Source organism: Gopherus flavomarginatus, chromosome 3, assembly GCF_025201925.1.
Source record: "Gopherus flavomarginatus isolate rGopFla2 chromosome 3, rGopFla2.mat.asm, whole genome shotgun sequence".
NCBI classification, from domain to species: Eukaryota; Metazoa; Chordata; order Testudines; family Testudinidae; genus Gopherus; species Gopherus flavomarginatus.
In genome coordinates, this window is record NC_066619.1 from 1,574,993 (window position 1) to 1,592,370 (window position 17,378).

Consider the following 17,378-nt stretch of genomic DNA (forward strand, 5'->3'; position numbering starts at 1 on the left):
GGTTTCATTAACAGACAGTTCCCAGAAACACGAGAAAGACCTTTCCCCAGACACCTCTGGCTGAGTCCGGCAGTGCCACATCCTGGCCGTCCCCTCAAGGTGTGTCAAAGTGAGACTGTTCTTAATGTTTCCTCTGAATACTGTGTGGGTGCCTCAGTTTCCACTAGATATTTCTTAAGTCTCCAGTGTGCATAAACGGCAGACAATCTGTCTCCCTGGCAACAAATGTCTGGGGCCCTTCCCCTCCCGCCCCGCAAGGGGATATTAAAGGTGAACAGAGAGATCAGGTGACCTCCTGGCCCGGGAAAGAGACAAAGCCCAGAGAGGAGGAGGGGCTGGAGGGGGTTGTTAGTCTGGAGCTGGCTGGGGACGAGGAGTGAAGTGCAGACGTGGGGTTCTAGCTCACTGCCCCCCAGAATGGACCCAGCCGAGGGGTCCTGTTCTCTGTACCTACAAGCTCTGTTTTAGACCCTGTTCCTGTCATCTAATAAACCTCTGTGTTACTGGCTGGCTGAGAGTCACGTCTGACTGCAAAGTGGGGGTGCAGGACCCTGTGGCTTCCCCAGGACCCCCGCCTGGGCGACTCGCTGGGGGAAGCACACGGAGGGGCAGAGGATGCTGAATGCTCCAAGGAGAGACCCAGGAGGTGAAGCCGTGTGAGCTTCTTGCCCTGAAAAGGCAGCAAAGAATCCTGTGGCACCTTATAGATGAACAGAGGTTTTGGAGCATGAGCTTTCGTGGGTGAATACCCACTTCGTCAGATGCATGTAGTGGAAATTTCCAGGGGCAGGTATATATATGCTAGCAAGCAAGCTAGAGATAATGAGGTCAGTTCAATCAGGGAGGATGAGGCCCTGTTCTAGCAGTTGAGGTGTGAAAACCAAGAGAGGATACAGTTCTGTGGCGATCTGGAAGCCTACTTTCGCCGTCTCCGACTCAAAGAATACTTCCAGGACAACACTGAACAGTGCACTGATACACAGGTGCCCTCCCACCAACAGCACAAGAAGAAGAACTCCACATGGACTCCTCCTGAGGGTCGAAATGACAGTCTGGACCTATACATTGAATGCTTCCGCCGGCGTGCACAGGCAGAAATTGTGGAACAACAACATCGCTTGCCTCACAACCTAAGTCGTGCAGAACGCAATGCCATCCACAGCCTCAGAAACCACCCTGACATTATCATCAAAGAGGCTGATAAAGGAGGTGCTGTTGTCATCATGAACAGGTTTGACACCAAAAGGAGGCCGCCAGACAACTCTCCAATACCAAATTCTACAGGCCATTTCCCTCAGATCCCACTGAGGAATACACTAAGAAACTGCACCATCTACTCAGGACACTCCCTACACTAACACCGGAACAAATCAACATACCCCTAGAGCCCCGACCAGGGTTATTCTGTCTACTACCCAAGATCCACAAACCCGGAAATCCTGGACGCCCCATCATCTCGGGCATTGGCACTCTCACTGAAGGACTGTCTGGATATGTGGACTCTCTACTCAGACCCTATGCCACCAGCACTCCCACCTATCTCCGTGACACCACTGATTTCCTGAGGAAACTACAATGCATTGGTCACCTCCCAGAAAACACCATCCTAGCCACCATGGATGTAGAGGCTCTCTACACGAACATCCCACACACAGATGGAATACAAGCTGTCAGGAACACTAGCTGTCAGGAACAGTATCTCTGATGATGCCACAGCACAACTGGCTGCTGAGCTCTGTGCCTTTATACTTACACACAACTATTTCAAATTTGATGACAATATATATCTCCAGATCAGTGGCACTGCTATGGGCACCCGCATGGCCCCACAATATGCCAATATTTTTATGGCTGACCTGGAACAACGCTTCCTCAGCTCTCGTCCACTCATGCCCCTTCTCTACCTACGCTACATTGATGACATCTTCATCATCTGGACCCATGGGAAGGAGACTCTGGAAAAATTCCACCACGATTTCAACAGCTTCCACCCCACCATCAACCACTTCCTAGACACCACGGTGCAAATAAGTGATGGTCACATTAACACCACCCCATATCGAAAACCTACCGACCGCTATGCCTACCTTCATGCCTCCAGCTTCCATCCCGGACACATTACACGATCCATTGTCTACAGCCAAGCACTGAGGTACAACCGCATCTGCTCTAACCCCTCAGACAGAGACCAACACCTACAAAATCTCCACCAAGCATTCTCAAAACTACAATACCCACACGAGGAAATAAGGAAACAGATCAACAGAGCCAGACGTGTACCCAGAAGCCTCCTACTGCAAGACAAACCCAAGAAAGAAACCAACAGGACTCCACTGGCCATCACATACAGTCCCCAGCTAAAACCTCTCCAACGCATCATCAGGGATCTACAACCCATCCTGGACAATGATCCCACACTTTCACAGGCCTTGGGTGGCAGGCCAGTCCTTGCCCACAGGCAACCTGCCAACCTGAAACATATTCTCTCCAGTAACTGCACACCGCACCATAATAACTCTAGCTCAGGAACCAATCCATGCAACAAACCTCGATGCCAACTCTGCCCACATATCTACACCAGCGACACCATCATAGGACCTAACCAGATCAGCCACACCATCACCAGTTCATTCACCTACACGTCCACCAATGTAATATACGCCATCATATGCCAGCAATGCCCCTCTGCTATGTACATCGGCCAAACTGGACAGTCTCTACAGAAAAGGATAAATGGACACAAATCAGACATTAGGAATGGCATTATACAAAAACCTGTAGGAGAGCACTTCAACCTCCCTGGCCACACTATAGCAGACCTTAAGGTGGCCACCCTGCAGCAAAAAAACTTCAGGACCAGACTTCAAAGAGAAACTGCTGAGCTTCAGTTCATCTGCAAATTTGACACCATCAGCTCAGGATTGAACAAAGACTGTGAATGGCTTGCCAGCTACAGAACCAGTTTCTCCTCTCTTGGTTTTCACACCTCAACTGCTAGAACAGGGCCTCATCCTCCCTGATTGAACTGACCTCATTATCTCTAGCTTGCTTGCTAGCATATATATACCTGCCCCTGGAAATTTCCACTACATGCATCTGACGAAGTGGGTATTCACCCACGAAAGCTCATGCTCCAAAACGTCTGTTAGTCTATAAGGTGCCACAGGATTCTTTGCTGCTTTTACAGATCTAGACTAACACGGCTACCCCTCTGATACTTGCCCTGAAAACAGTCTGCTTCGAGGGAGAAGAGGCTCCCCAAAGTCCTGCCTGGCTTTGTGGGGAGCAGTTCCAGAGCATCGCCCAGGGACTCCGTGATAAAGGCAGAACCCCCTGCGATCCCGTCGTTGGAGCTGGGGCCTTCCTGCAGCTTCTCCCGCAGCTCTCGGGAAGCTCTCACCCCACCTCCCTTCCCGGAGTGTCTCTCTAGGACCCCCTCATCCAGCTGACCTCTCGTAGCCTAGTACCGGGCCCAGGGGCTCATTAGCCAGGTAGCTGCCAGATAGCAGCCGGTTAATTGTTCACAGCTGGGCTGGGACGGGCTGGTTCTCCTGAAAGAAGCCCGTCGCAGGTAGACAGGGGCCGGCTGCCCCGTGCTATTGCCCTGAAGTCAAACGTCTCACTGCCTGCTCCAAGCCTGCATGTTCCCTGTGCCCAGCCCCAACCCCACCGGGCCCTGCCTGCTGCTCCTCCTCCACAGGCCCCAGAGCCCTTGTCTGCCCTGGTAGGCTCTGCCAGACCAGACACTGACTCTCGTGAGATGCCGCTGGGCTGACCAAAGGGTGCATCTCCCAACATAGCTTAGACCAGTGCCCTGGAGTGAATACACAGTCCTGACTACGGCCCCTGGAACCGGGATAACCACATCCACGCTGGTGCTTTGCTGGCACGGCGATGTTGGTCGGGGTGACGTCCTCGTGCTCTGAGCCTATAGAGCCAGGCTGGCAGAATGGTCAGTGTCGGCCCCAGCCCTCCATGGCAGCGACTCACAAATTCTCCAGCTTCAACCACAGACCAAGCCAGAGGCTTCTCTTCCCAGTGCCCTGCCCTCTGCATGGAGCCGGGGCCGGGGCGTAGCTCCCAGGGCAGGGACAGCGTCTCCGTCCCTGGCTGAGCAGCACCTTGCACATGGCCAGGGGTGGAAATCAATGCTGCAGCTCTTGCCAGCAGACAAGCTGCTCTGCTCTCCCCCCGAGTCACCCAGCCACAGAGGTCCCTGCCCGGTAACCCCAGTGGGGTCTGGAGCGACTCTGCCTTCGCCAGGCTGGGCATCTCCGTACAGAGCGTGGGGTAAATTGCTCCAGCCCCCCAGCCTGCTCCTGGCCTGGGCCCGGGGCCTTCCCTGTAAGTTCATTAGATGCAGGGGAGGAGTCGGGACTTTCTCTGCTTGGAGCCAGTAAAAGGGAAGTTGGCTGCTGGCGAGAGCCCGTCTGCGCTTGACCGGCCCCAGCTGCTCAGAGCCCCATGCAAACTTCTGCTTCCTGCTGTCTGTGAGATCACTTTTCTTCTGCCTCAGAGCAAGTGAGCTAGCTTCTCTGCCGGCACCGCGGGTGCAGCCGGTCCCTCCTCTGCCAGCGCCGCCGGCACAGCCAGTCCCTCCTCTGCCAGCGCCGTGGGTACAGCCGGTCCCTCCACAGCCAGCGCTGACTGGGCACAGCCGGTCCCTCCTCTGCCGGCACCGCAGGCACAGCCGATCCCTCCGCAGCCAGTACTGACTGGGCACAGCCGGTCCCTCTCCAGCCAGCGCCGCAGGCGCAGCCGGTCCCTCCTCTGCCAGCGCCGTGGGCACAGCCGGTCCCTCCTGTGCCGGCACCGCGGGCGCAGCCGGTCCCTCTCCAGCCAGCGCCGCACAGGCTCCGCCAGTCTCTCCCTAGTGAGCCCCGCTGGCACAGCCAGCCCCTCCCCAGGGAGTCCCACAGGCACAGCCAGCCCTCCGATGGCCCAGGGCGTCATTTATGCAGACCTGAGGTTCGTGAAGGCCCCTCGGGGGAACAGCACGTGCTCCAGGTCCCAGGAGACAGGTAAGAGCTGACGTGCCCCCTGCGTGGTGCCGCCCCTGCCCTGATCCAGGCCTGGAGACTAACCAGCGCCCCCTCCTGTCTGCCCCCCCGCAGCACCCGCAGACGAGGACGATGCGGAGCTCACCTACGAGAACATCCAGCTGGCCCAGACTGGGGAGGTGGAGCAGGGGCTAGGGGCAGAGCAGAGCAAAGGTGAGTTTGTGGCTGTTCCCCCCACCCCCAGCCCAGGGGTCCTGGGGGGCAGCAAGCCGGGCAGGTACCCAGGGCCTCCCACTCCCTTTGCAGGGACCCTGCCCCGTCCCCAGGCCTCGCACACATAGCGAGCGGGATCCCTTTGTAAGCTGGGCCCAGGCAAACAGCGGCAGAGCCCTCCCCTTGGGGAGCAGGACTGCAGCCGGCGGGCAGGGCAGGGCTGTATCCAGGGAGAGCGACTCGGAAGGGGAGTAGGGGTTACTGGGAGCCGGGAAGTGTCACAGCAATGACCGGAGGGCTGGAGGAAACGCCGGGGAGTGAGTGAGACGCCCTCCGGCAGCAGCTGGCCAGGTGACGCGCTCAGCGTCTGACACCGGCCCAGCCAGAGAACCGGTGCTGAAGGGCTCCTTGGTCTAGCCGGGCCAGGCAGGACAAGAGCCCAGGGCTGGAAGCAGGAGCCACACAAATGCCAGTTTGGAACCATCCCACGTTTAACGCTGAGGGTCACTGACCCTTGGTACAACCAGCCAGGGGCTGTGGTGAGTTCACCGTCTCCTGGTGGCTTCCGCCTCAGCCTGGCGACTGTCTGGGGCATGCGTTAGTCAGCCCCATCCCTGGGCTCGGTCCAGGTGGCCAGGTGTGAGCCCATGACCTGGGCTCCAACTCTAGGGCCCCTGCTGTGCTGGCTTCCCCCCGCCCCGTGAGGGGACCTTACCCAGTTGGCTGTGCCCTGAGGGGCCCCCTGCCCTTAGCATGGCCCCCAAGCCTTCAGCTGAGCTCTGCAGGGCTTGGGCCCCGGGGGTTCTGGGGAGGAGAGCCACTCAGCATCACACCCTGCAGCAGTGCCTATGGAGACTGATCCCTGTCAGGAAAGTGCTGGAGCCACCATGGCCAACTAGGGCTCTGCCCCCAGGCACAGGTTAGCACAGCCTGTTCCACTCCCTGCCCCATTGCAGCAGCCCCACTGCCAGAGGGCTGGAGGAGAGGTTCAGGACCAGGGGGAGCCAATCTGTGGGGCTGAGGGGACAATTTGCAGGAATCTCCACAAAGGGTTTGGCTTGGCAGTAACGCGAGGAGCCTGTGGGCCCATCTCCTGTAAGACGTTAGCTTCCGCAGTGAGCGTACAGTTGGAGGCCTATGAACAGCCCAGCGGAAACCCCGGGTACTGGGGAGCTGAAAATAGAGGATTTAAGGGGAAATTCTGACTACAGGGACAACCCACCACCACAGCATCATGGCAGTGAACTGGCGTATCTGTTTGCAGAGTCAGAACGAGCTCTCCCCTGACACCTGGAGCTGAGCTGTGGGAGAGGAGTTCAGGGACTGATCTCGTTTGCATGGGGCCACCCACCCCACCTAGCATGAAGGGACTGCTGGCCCAAATGGTCACTTTGGCTGCTGTGGGATCCCCAGTCTCTGTGTTATTGGGGAGGAGTAATAAAGTGTTGTTATCCTGGTTATGTGAATCAAGGACAGTAGAACCGTTCTTGGTATTGTATGACAGAGGGACTCGCCCTCAACTAAGTAGCACTCCCTAGGCAAGAGACATGGGTTCCACAGGCACATAGGTTTCTGATGCTAGTGTGATAGTGCTGCTCCCCCAAGATGTAGTGGAGCTAATTTAGACTCCAATAAGAGTGTTGTTACCACCTGCAGAGCTGACATCACTGGTCCCTCGGTTTAAGTGTTAGACTTATCCTGGGCTCGTGCTTCTGATGTTAGAAGCTTCTCTAGGTGCATGAGCAGTGGAGCTTCCCTGCTGACAGCTGAAACCACTGAGAGCTATTAACTATGGGGGGCCTGGAGTCATACTGGTGTGTGACTGGCAAAGAGGCCTGGGTGGCTGGTGGAGAGGGATGGTTAGTGGAGCAGTGTGGCTGGCAGAGAGGACACAGAGCAGCTTGGCAATCGGCTGTTGAGGGCCTGAGCAGGGGAGCATGTACGGTGTTCCATACCTTTCCCCCGGGCTGGGAGGCAAACCCTGCAGGTGAGCTTCTGAAATCTGGGGCTGCACTGACCAAGGACAGAAACTGTGGGAGGGGTGACGGTTGGGTTGCTGGACTTAAGACCCTGAGGGGAAGAGGACACTCCCCAACTTACTTGGGGGGTGGGTCTTTTGCTCATGGTTTGTGTTATGAATCCTGTTTGCAGTGTTTCCCCAACATAATGCTGCATTGTTTGTTTATTTATTTATTAAAAGATTTTTGCTACACTCAGACTCTGTGCTTGCGAGACTGGAAGTTTTCCCTCCTAGAGGCACCTGGGAGGGTAGTATGTATGTAACCCTTCTGCCCCTCTAGTTGGCAGCAACAAGGGCCGGGTTCAGTATCCAGGGGTTCCGTTTCAGTAACACAATGCATAACCGGCTCGAGCCCCCACCCAGTGACCTGGGACACTCACATACCACACCCCCCTGGGCGCCTCTAGGAGGCAATACTTCCCCTCTCGCAAGCACGGAGTCTGAGTGTAGCAAAATCTTTTTTAATAAAGGAAGGAATCAATGCAGCATCCCATTGGAGAAACACCACAAACAGGGTTATAACACAAACCATAAACAAAAACCCACCTCCAAGTACGTTTGGCACTGTCCTTTTTCCGCTTAGGGTTTTAAGTCCAATCACCCCAAAGTCCAACAACCCAAAAGTCTCTGGTCAATGCCACCCCAGAGTTCGAGAGTCTATCTGTAGAGGTCCCTCCACCCAGCCTGGGTAGAAAGGGGCACCTTACGTGGTCCGGGGCCAACTGCCCTGCCTCTCCGTGGGTTCTGCTTCCGCCTTCTCCACGAACTGCTCCGCTTCACCAGCCGCTCCACTCTGCTCCTCCAGCCGTCCTCAGGAACTGCTCCGCTCCACCAGCTGCTCTGCTCCATGAGCTGCTCTGCAAAACTGCTCGGCTCCGCTCACTCTGTGGGCCGCTCCACCCGTCCCACAGCTACTCCGCTCTGCCAGCCGCTCTGCTGCCACCAGCTGTCCCGTGATCCGCTCCAGCCGTCCCCACAACTGCTCCACTCCACCAGCTGCTCTGTTCCACAGCATATCTTCAGGCTCCCCCACTAGCTAGCACAATGCTCAGTGCTCTCAGCTCAGTCATTTCAGCTTTTTTGTGATTTCAACTCTTAGTGATCTCAGCTCTTAGTGGGGGAGCCCCAGTGCTAGTGCACCATTAGCCCAAAGTGAGTTCAGCTCAGTAACCTGTATTTAGATTCTTGAGGGAATAAAAAAATCAACTCTGACATTCCACAGTGGAGAGAGGAGGGGGTGCAACTGGTGCTTCTGGCTCCACAAGGAGCCTGCACCACCAGGCACAGATACCTGTCCCCAGCCTCTCTACTTCACTGGGTTTTGGAACCCATGACCCTTGTCTAGCAAGTACCACCCAACTGAGGGTGAGTCATTTGTCACCAAGCAGTCCCACCGCTCAGCAATCTGGGATAGGGTAGGCGTGTCTATGCAAATAAACTCTCTGACATTCTTTCCACCAGATGTCAGGGTAGAGCTTATCCTGACTCTGCTTACATCCTTCCCCCAGCCAAGAATTTGTCGTCCCGACAAATCACATTCCCTACTATACCAACTTATTGGTCCCCTCCAAAAGGCATTAGATAGCCCACTTTAGCTTTCACAAACCTGTGTGCTAAATGTATAGGCTCCTCACTAATCACCCCAGGTGCATCGTAAGTTAACCATTTCACTGGTCTTATTACCCTGTCTCGCCTATTAAGAATCTCTGTTGCTATGGTAGGGGGGACATCCTCTTGAGTGCCGGATGGGGAGGTTTCCTGTGAGTTCCCCTCAGATACTGGCATAGGCTCCTGCATTTCTAGTTCTAACAGTGGAGGGTCGCAGGTGCTCTGGACATCCTCCATCTGTATGTCACCATTGTTCAATAGCCTGTGTAAGTCATTACACGGGGGTCCCACCAGTGGCTCAGGGATGTCAGGAATGGGCCTAAATACTTCTGCCATAGGGTTTAGGGCGGAAGAGGATGTGCTCTCTTCTGATTCAGCGGATCGAGACTGAAATCTTGTCTTCATCCCAGGATACACCATGGTTGTGTCTTCCTCCTCAGACTCACTGTCAGATGTGCCGAGTAGGGGTAGGTTAGCTGCAGGAGGCCGGCTGTCCACATTGGAAGGCGGCTTTGGTACAGCACCTTTGTTCTGCCCAGTTGCCCTGTTGTGGCCCACCTCATAAGGGCTGCTTACCAATTCTCCCACAGGGAGCAAAAGGTTTCTATGCACGGTTTTGGTCTGCCCTGGACCCTCTTCAGGTTTTATCTTGTAGACCGGCAGGTCTCCTAGCTTTTCCATCACTAAGTAAGGTATTGCCTTCCATCTGTCAGCTATCTTGTGTTTGCCAGCAATACCCAAATTTCTCAGCAGGACTCTGTCCCCTGGCTGGAGCTCTTGCAGACGTACCCTAGCATCATATCGATGTTTGTTGCGGCCTGCATTCTTCTGAGCTGCAGATGTAGCTAAGTGATAAGCATCCCGCAGCTTTTCTCGTAGACGGGATAGATATTGCTGGTGAGTTTCATAGCTATCTCCATCCTCGGATACACCAAAGCACAGGTCTATGGGTAATCTTGGTTCTCGCCCAAACATTAAGAGATATGGGGTGACTCCCGTAGCGTCGTTCTTTGTGGCGTTGTAGGCGTGCACTAGAAATGCGACATGTTGGCTCCAGGTTGCCTTCTGCTCTGGCCGCAAAGTCCCTAACATATCTAACAGGGTTCGGTTGAACCTCTCTGGCTGAGGGTCACCCTGTGGGTGATAAGGCGTTGTCCTTGACTTTTTAATTCCTGCTATCCTCAGCACCTCCTTCAGAAGGTGACTCTCAAAGTCTCGTCCCTGATCCGAGTGTATCCGGGCTGGGAATCCATAAACTGAGAAATATTTTTCCCACAGTACTCGAGCGACGGTAGTGGCCTTCTGATCACGTGTGGGATATGCCTGCGCATATCGCGTATAATGGTCGGTCACTACTAGGATGTTCCCAATATTCCTCTTGTCCACTTCTAAAGACAAGAAATCAATGCAAACCAGCTCCAGAGGTTTGTTGCTGGTGATGTTCTTCAGATATGCGGCCCTTGTGGGCAGAGTTTTCCTTTGCACACATCGCGCGCAGGTCTCACATTTCCGGCGAACATCTTCAGCCATCCGTGGCCAATAGAATCTACTGCGGATAAGTTCCAGGGTCCTCTCCATCCCTAAATGTCCAAAGTCATCATGCAGGGCCCTCATGGCCAAGGCTCTGTACTCTTTCGGCAGCACTAGTTGATTCCGTTGCTTTTGTAGAGGGTCTGTGGTCGTGCGGTGTAGCACTCCCTGAATCAGTTTTAGTTTGGTCCATTCTCTCAATAGTAGTTTGCCCTCTGGGGTAGGTGGGACAACCTCAGCTGGGCCTCGCCCCCCTCTTTTGGCAAGTAGTGTATCACGAATGTCAGCATCTTGTAGTTGGGCCTCTTGCCAGTCAGCCGTATTGAGCATGGGCAAGGGAGATTGGTCCAAAGCAATATAGTTCACTGAAGCAGAAGGCACGCCTTCAGGGGGTAGGCCCAAAGCTTCAGCAACACATCCATGAAGGCTCTCATGGGCCTCCGGCTCTCGGCGACTCACACTGCAAATAGCTCTCACGCCATCCGTGGGTATCACAGCAACATCAGGTGCCTGCGGACGTCTGGACAAGGCATCTGCATCTACATTGCTCCTCCCTGATCGGTATTGAATGCTGAACTCATAGCTAGCCAAGGCGGCCACCCATCTCTGGCCTGTAGCATCCAATTTAGCACTTGTTAACACATAGGTCAGTGGGTTGTTGTCTGTCCACACCTGGAACTGAGCACCGTACAAGTAGTCTCGGAATTTCTCAGTGATGGCCCATTTCAAGGCCAAGAACTCCAGCTTGTGGATGGGGTAGCGAGTTTCACTGTCAGACAGTCCTCGGCTGGCAAAGGCTACCGGTTTGCGTTTGCCTTCCACTTCCTGATACAGTACTGCTCCCAGACCCTCCAAACTGGCATCAGTATGCAGGATAAACGGTTTGCTTGGGTCAGCAAAGACTAGGACGGGAGCATGAGTTAAGCGAGTAATGATTTCCCGAAAAGCTCTCTCACATCTTTCATCCCACCGCGGCCCAAATGGTTCGAAGGGGCCATAGTGTCTCTGCAAAGGCGGCTTTGGAGGCCTCCGCTTATTCTGGGTCTTAGATTTGTTCTTGTTGGACTGGTATCCCCTGGTAAGATCATTCAGAGGTTTTACAATCGTAGCATAGTTCTTCACAAATCTGCGGTAGTAACCACTAAATCCAAGAAACGTCTTGAGTTCTCTGTAGTTAATGGGACGTGGCCAGGTAGTGAGTGCTTCTATTTTATCGGGGTCAGTACTCACACCCTCTTGGGACACGATGTGACCTACATACTTCACTGAGGTTTGGCAGAACTGGCATTTATCAATTGAAAGCTTCAAACCGTATGCCTCCAACCTGTCGAGCACTTTAAGAAGTCTTTCTTCATGTTCCTCCAGGGTTCTTCCAAACACAATCAGGTCATCCAAGTAAACTAACACCTGCAGTAAATTCATGTCTCCCACGACTTTTTCCATAAGACGTTGAAATGTGGCAGGTGCTCCAGAAATCCCTTGGGGCATGCGTTCGAACTGATAAAACCCTAATGGGCAGATGAAGGCTGTCTTCTCCTTATCTTCTTCACCCAGAGGGATCTGGTAGTATCCACTCCGAAGATCCAACACAGAGAACCACTGACTACCCAGCAAACAGTCCAAGGCATCTTGTACTCGAGGCATGGTGTACTGATCAACTGTAGTGCGCCTGTTTAGGGTGCGGTAGTCAATACACATCCGGATTTTTCCACTCTTCTTACGAACGACCACAATGGGTGAGGCATAGGGGCTTCGTGACTCTGTGATGATACCATTCGCGATCAGCTCTTGAAGATGATGGCGCACGTCTTCCATCTCAGAGAGGGCAATCCTCCTAGACCTCTCCCTGAAGGGTCGGGGATCTTGTAGCCTGATATGGTGTTCCACTCCCTTTGCACATCCCACGTCCCACTCATGTAGTGAGAACACCTTGGATCTCTCGCAAAGCTTCTTCCTCAGGCGATCCTTCCACTCCTCAGACAGCGGTGAGTCCCCGAAGTCAAACTTCGCAGGATCTATCATTGGAACTTCAGCTTCACACTGGGGTCTCACAACGCTTTCAGGCTCAAAAATGTCTGCAATCTTCTGCCCTGGTTTTACAAACACATCATGGCGTGTTTCATTAGCAACCAGTATCGTCACCTCCTCCTGGGCTTCAGCAGGTAGGGTTATGACTCCGCTGAGAACCAGCACTCCTTCTGGGAGCCCTCCCTTGGTTGGCTGCTCTACCACAGCTAATGTTTCCTTACTGCCTTTTAGGCAGGTACTCCTGACAATCACCTCCTTTTCTGACATGGCAGGCACCACTAAAGGGACCGGGCCCGCATACCTCAGTGCTCCGACTGGCAAATCAGGCATCACTTTTCTCGTGTCCTCAATTTTTCTGTAAGCCTCGGCACAGTGTGTGTGTATCACCAAGGTATTCAGATATTGGTCTCCTGCTTGCTGTCTGCAGTAATCGGCCAGTATCCTAAAGAGGCTGGAGTTGGTCCCTATTAGCACAGACACATCAGAGGCTCCTTTGGGGTCAGGGCATATTAAAGCAGCAGTGTCCACCTCCTGTCTTACCCCAGCAATCTCTTCTGGGAATTCCAGGTGTACTATGACATAGCCCTGATAAGGGTATTCATCCATGCTGAGGCCACACAGACCAATGCCAGTCAGTGGCTGTATGGGCAGGTGCCTAAGCATCTGTTGGTAGAATGACTGAAATATAATAGTCACTTGAGATCCAGTGTCAAGCACAGCTTTACACTCCGCCCCTTCAATCCTCACCATGACCTCTGCTCGAGGCCCTATCAGTCCTGCAGGGATCCCAGCTGGTTGGTCTCTTCTGGGGGAATCTTCAAATCCTCTAGGCCTAGATGGTCTCCGTCCCTGGACCTTCTGGCAGCTACTGGATCTCTCCCAACTGATCCTCAGCTTTTCATACACTAAGGAGGGGTTCTCTTCCTTATGGCAGTTAGCAGCACTGTGCCCATCCTGACCACACCGGTAGCAAAAGAAGTGTACTTTCCCCATTCGGTGAGGTGGGACGGTGACTCTAGATACTGACTTCTCTATCATCACAGTCTGAGGCTCCTTATTCCGGGAAGTCTTAGCTCGGTCAATGATGCTTTGCAGCTCAGCTATCCGTTCTGTCAGGACCTGCATTTGTTGGGCAAGTTCCTCTGTGGTGCTCACCATCAGTACACTGGCCATTGGCGGTGGCGTCGTACTGGCTCGTTCCAATGTTTGGGCTTCCCAACACTCGCTGGCTGCCTGCCTTTCTTCTTCTTCCCTGACCTCCTTTATCAGCTGGGAGTAACTTGGGGGATGTTCCTGCCGTTCTCTTAGTCGGAGATGAAGTAGGATTGGGTTCCGATACTGAGTCCCTCTTACAACTTGAGCCAGTCTGGTCTGATCCATCTGCTCAGCAGTCACTGCTCCCCTCATAACAGCTCTCTGAAGTAGTCTCTCCAGCCTCTGTATATAGGCTGAAATTTTCTCACCCCTTTGCTGTCGGGAATTAATGAATTTACAGTAACTATCCTCAGGGCCCTCTACGCTCCCAAAGGTATTATCAAGGGCCTCTAGGCAGTCCTTCACACTGACCTCAGGGTCAGTGAGCTTCAGGGTGCGAATTACATCTAATGCTGGGCCACTAAGGCTCTCTATTAGACATCGTCGTTTTTCTACATCGGGTACGGCCCACTCCCGCAGCATTTCAGTAGTATGCTCCGACCAAAGTTCAAACTCCTCTTCCCCATCAAATAACCTTAACTTACGACAAGAGTTTGATGTAGCATAGGCCAACACAATCTTTTCCAATATATGCCCCAGTGCTTTTGCCCAATCATAGGCTGAGTCTGCCGCCCCTGAGCTAGAGGCTGCAGGACTGGGGCCCAACAAACCCGACATATTAGCCATTATACAAACAGTAGTTTCCTCAAAATATAAACATAATTATTTCCCAATACAGTGGAACACTCAACAAGTGCTTGCGAGGGGTACTGACCCAGGGATCCCGGACGAGCCCCCAAAAATGTAACCCTTCTGCCCCTCTAGTTGGCAGCAACAAGGGCCGGGTTCAGTATCCAGGGGTTCCGTTTCAGTAACACAATGCATAACCGGCTCGAGCCCCCACCCAGTGACCTGGGACACTCACATACCACACCCCCCTGGGCGCCTCTAGGAGGCAATACTTCCTCTCTCGCAAGCACGGAGTCTGAGTGTAGCAAAATCTTTTTTAATAAAGGAAGGAATCAATGCAGCATCCCATTGGAGAAACACCACAAACAGGGTTATAACACAAACCATAAACAAAAACCCACCTCCAAGTACGTTTGGCACTGTCCTTTTTCCGCTTAGGGTTTTAAGTCCAATCACCCCAAAGTCCAACAACCCAAAAGTCTCTGGTCAATGCCACCCCAGAGTTCGAGAGTCTATCTGTAGAGGTCCCTCCCCCCAGCCTGGGTAGAAAGGGGCACCTTACGTGGTCCGGGGCCAACTGCCCTGCCTCTCTGTGGGTTCTGCTTCCGCCTTCTCCACGAACTGCTCCGCTTCACCAGCCGCTCCACTCTGCTCCTCCAGCCGTCCTCAGGAACTGCTCCGCTCCACCAGCTGCTCTGCTCCATGAGCTGCTCTGCAAAACTGCTCGGCTCCGCTCACTCTGTGGGCCGCTCCACCCGTCCCGCAGCTACTCCGCTCTGCCAGCCGCTCTGCTGCCACCAGCTGTCCCATGATCCGCTCCAGCCGTCCCCGCAACTGCTCCACTCCGCCAGCTGCTCTGTTCCACAGCATATCTTCAGGCGCCCCCACTAGTTAGCACAATGCTCAGTGCTCTCAGCTCAGTCATTTCAGCTTTTTTGTGATTTCAACTCTTAGTGATCTCAGCTCTTAGTGGGGGAGCCCCAGTGCGAGTGCACCATTAGCCCAAAGTGAGTTCAGCTCAGTAACCTGTATTTAGATTCTTGAGGGAATAAAAAAATCAACTCTGACATTCCACAGTGGAGAGAGGAGGGGGTGCAACTGGTGCTTCTGGCTCCACAAGGAGCCTGCACCACCAGGCACAGATACCTGTCCCCAGCCTCTCTACTTCACTGGGTTTTGGAACCCATGACCCTTGTCTAGCAAGTACCACCCAACTGAGGGTGAGTCATTTGTCACCAAGCAGTCCCACCGCTCAGCAATCTGGGATAGGGTAGGCGTGTCTATGCAAATAAACTCTCTGACATTCTTTCCACCAGATGTCAGGGTAGAGCTTATCCTGACTCTGCTTACATCCAATTGTCCCAGGTCACTGGGTGGGGGCTCGAGCCGGTTTTGCATTGTGTTATTCAAATGTAACCCCTGGCTACTGAACCCAGCCCATGTTGCTGCCCACTTAGACAGGCAGAAGGGTAACACATATGACAGGTACAAGAGCTACACCCGCAGACACCTGCACACGAGCGGCCTGGTAGCGAATTGCCGTATATGATCATAAGGGCTGTGTCCTGTGTCCCCGCTGGCTGCAGAGCCCCTGCGTAACAGCCCTGGGCGTGGAGCCCTACGGAGCTGCTGCGGCCGACGCTCGCTGGAGCCTCCTTTGGGGGAGCTCGGCTGGAGCTGTCTCCCCTGCCGCTCACCCGGCTCTGAGTGCAGCTGTGAGTGCCCAGTGTAGCCAGCCAGGCCCCAGGCCCAGTGCCTGCAGCAGGCTGGCCTGGCCACAGAGTGGAAATCCAGCGGCTGGTGGGGCGTGCGTGGGGAGAGCCCACACGAGGGGCAGGGAGCCACTCACGGGGGCTCAGACTCCCACACAGCCCCCTCCGACACGGCCCCCATCAGGCTCCGAGCGAGGGAGAACAGACCTCATGGGCAGGGGCAAGTGCTATAGTGAACTAGCCCGTGTCCCCAGGAGGCTGGGCCAGGCCCCAGGCGGGGGGTGATACCTGGCCTGGGCCAGAGGACGGGCTTGGGGCTGCTGCTGGGGTTCTGTTGTCTGTGGGGTCCACGCCCGGCTGGCTCAGGGATCAGGTCAGAACGACCCAGCACCTGCGGTTAGCCCAGACCTGCCCAGGGGCGCTCCCCTGCACTCCAGCAGCTGGGCTGGCCATGCCCCCAGGAGCCTGGCCCAGCCCCAGGGCAGGGTGTCCCCTTTCCTGGTGGGGATGGGCACTGAGTGGGGGCGCTTGGCTGGGGGAGGGAGGAGGCCCCAGCTGGGCTGGCAGGAGCACGGGGCAAAGCCTGAGCGCATGGCCCATGGCAGGGGCAGGGTTCCGGCGCCCGCCTCCCCGGCTGCCAGCCACGCACTGGGGGGGAACTGGAGCTGGTAGCCTAAGCCTGGGTTGTGTCCCTGCAGGCCCCAGGGCACTGGGAGCTCTCCCCTGGCTCCCACTGCCCTCCTGGGGGGCCGAGCCCCATTGCCTGGGTACCCTGAGGGGGGAGCTGGCCGTGGGGTTGAGTTCCCAGGCCCGTGGCCCTCTCGGGGGAGAGGGGCAGGAGCTGGTGCCCAGGGCTCCCTCGTTAACGCAGCCGGTTCTCTCCCGCAGAGCCCGGGTGGAGCACGCGGTACCTGCCCCTCGGCCTGCTGGGGACCTGCCTCTTCCTCCTGGCCACCACCATCGGCCTGGGGGTTCGCTGTGAGTCGGGGACCCGGGCTGTGGGCACCTGCCAACGAAACGCCCGGCCAGGGGAGAGAGGGCAGGGGAGTGATGGTGTGGGGGGCCGGGGACCCCAGGGAGAGTGAGGGGGGCTCAGGGCGCGGTGGCGGGGGAGTTGAACCCGAGCAAAGGAGAGTTCAGGCTGCAGCTCAGGAAACCTCCCCAGCAGCAACACGGATCCAGCTGAGGAGCCATGGGGGGGGGCTGTCCCGGGGCAAGCGGGGGCCCTATTACTGGGGAGATGTGTGGGGGGGCTGTTCTGGGGCAGGTGCGGGGGGCTTGTTACCGGGGAGACGTGGGGGGCCTTGTCCCGGGGCAGGCGGGGGGCCCTGTTACCCGGGAAATAAGGGGGGGGCTGTCCTGGGGCAGGCGGGGGGGCCTGTT

General features: G+C 55.3%; 2 protein-coding genes across 2 annotated transcripts in view; both read left to right on the forward strand.

Annotated features, from left to right (window-relative positions):
- CD72 (CD72 molecule) overlaps positions 1-17,378 on the forward strand; it is a 111,365-nt gene that overhangs the window by 63,078 nt on the left and 30,909 nt on the right. Inside the window, exons 2-3 of the mRNA XM_050943651.1 lie at positions 5,115-5,213; positions 16,884-16,973. Of these exons, the coding sequence (XP_050799608.1) occupies positions 5,115-5,213; positions 16,884-16,973 (189 nt within the window). The remainder of the gene's footprint in view (positions 1-5,114; positions 5,214-16,883; positions 16,974-17,378) is intronic.
- LOC127046504 (uncharacterized) overlaps positions 1-17,378 on the forward strand; it is a 257,859-nt gene that overhangs the window by 23,557 nt on the left and 216,924 nt on the right. The gene's annotated exons all lie outside the window — the stretch shown is intronic.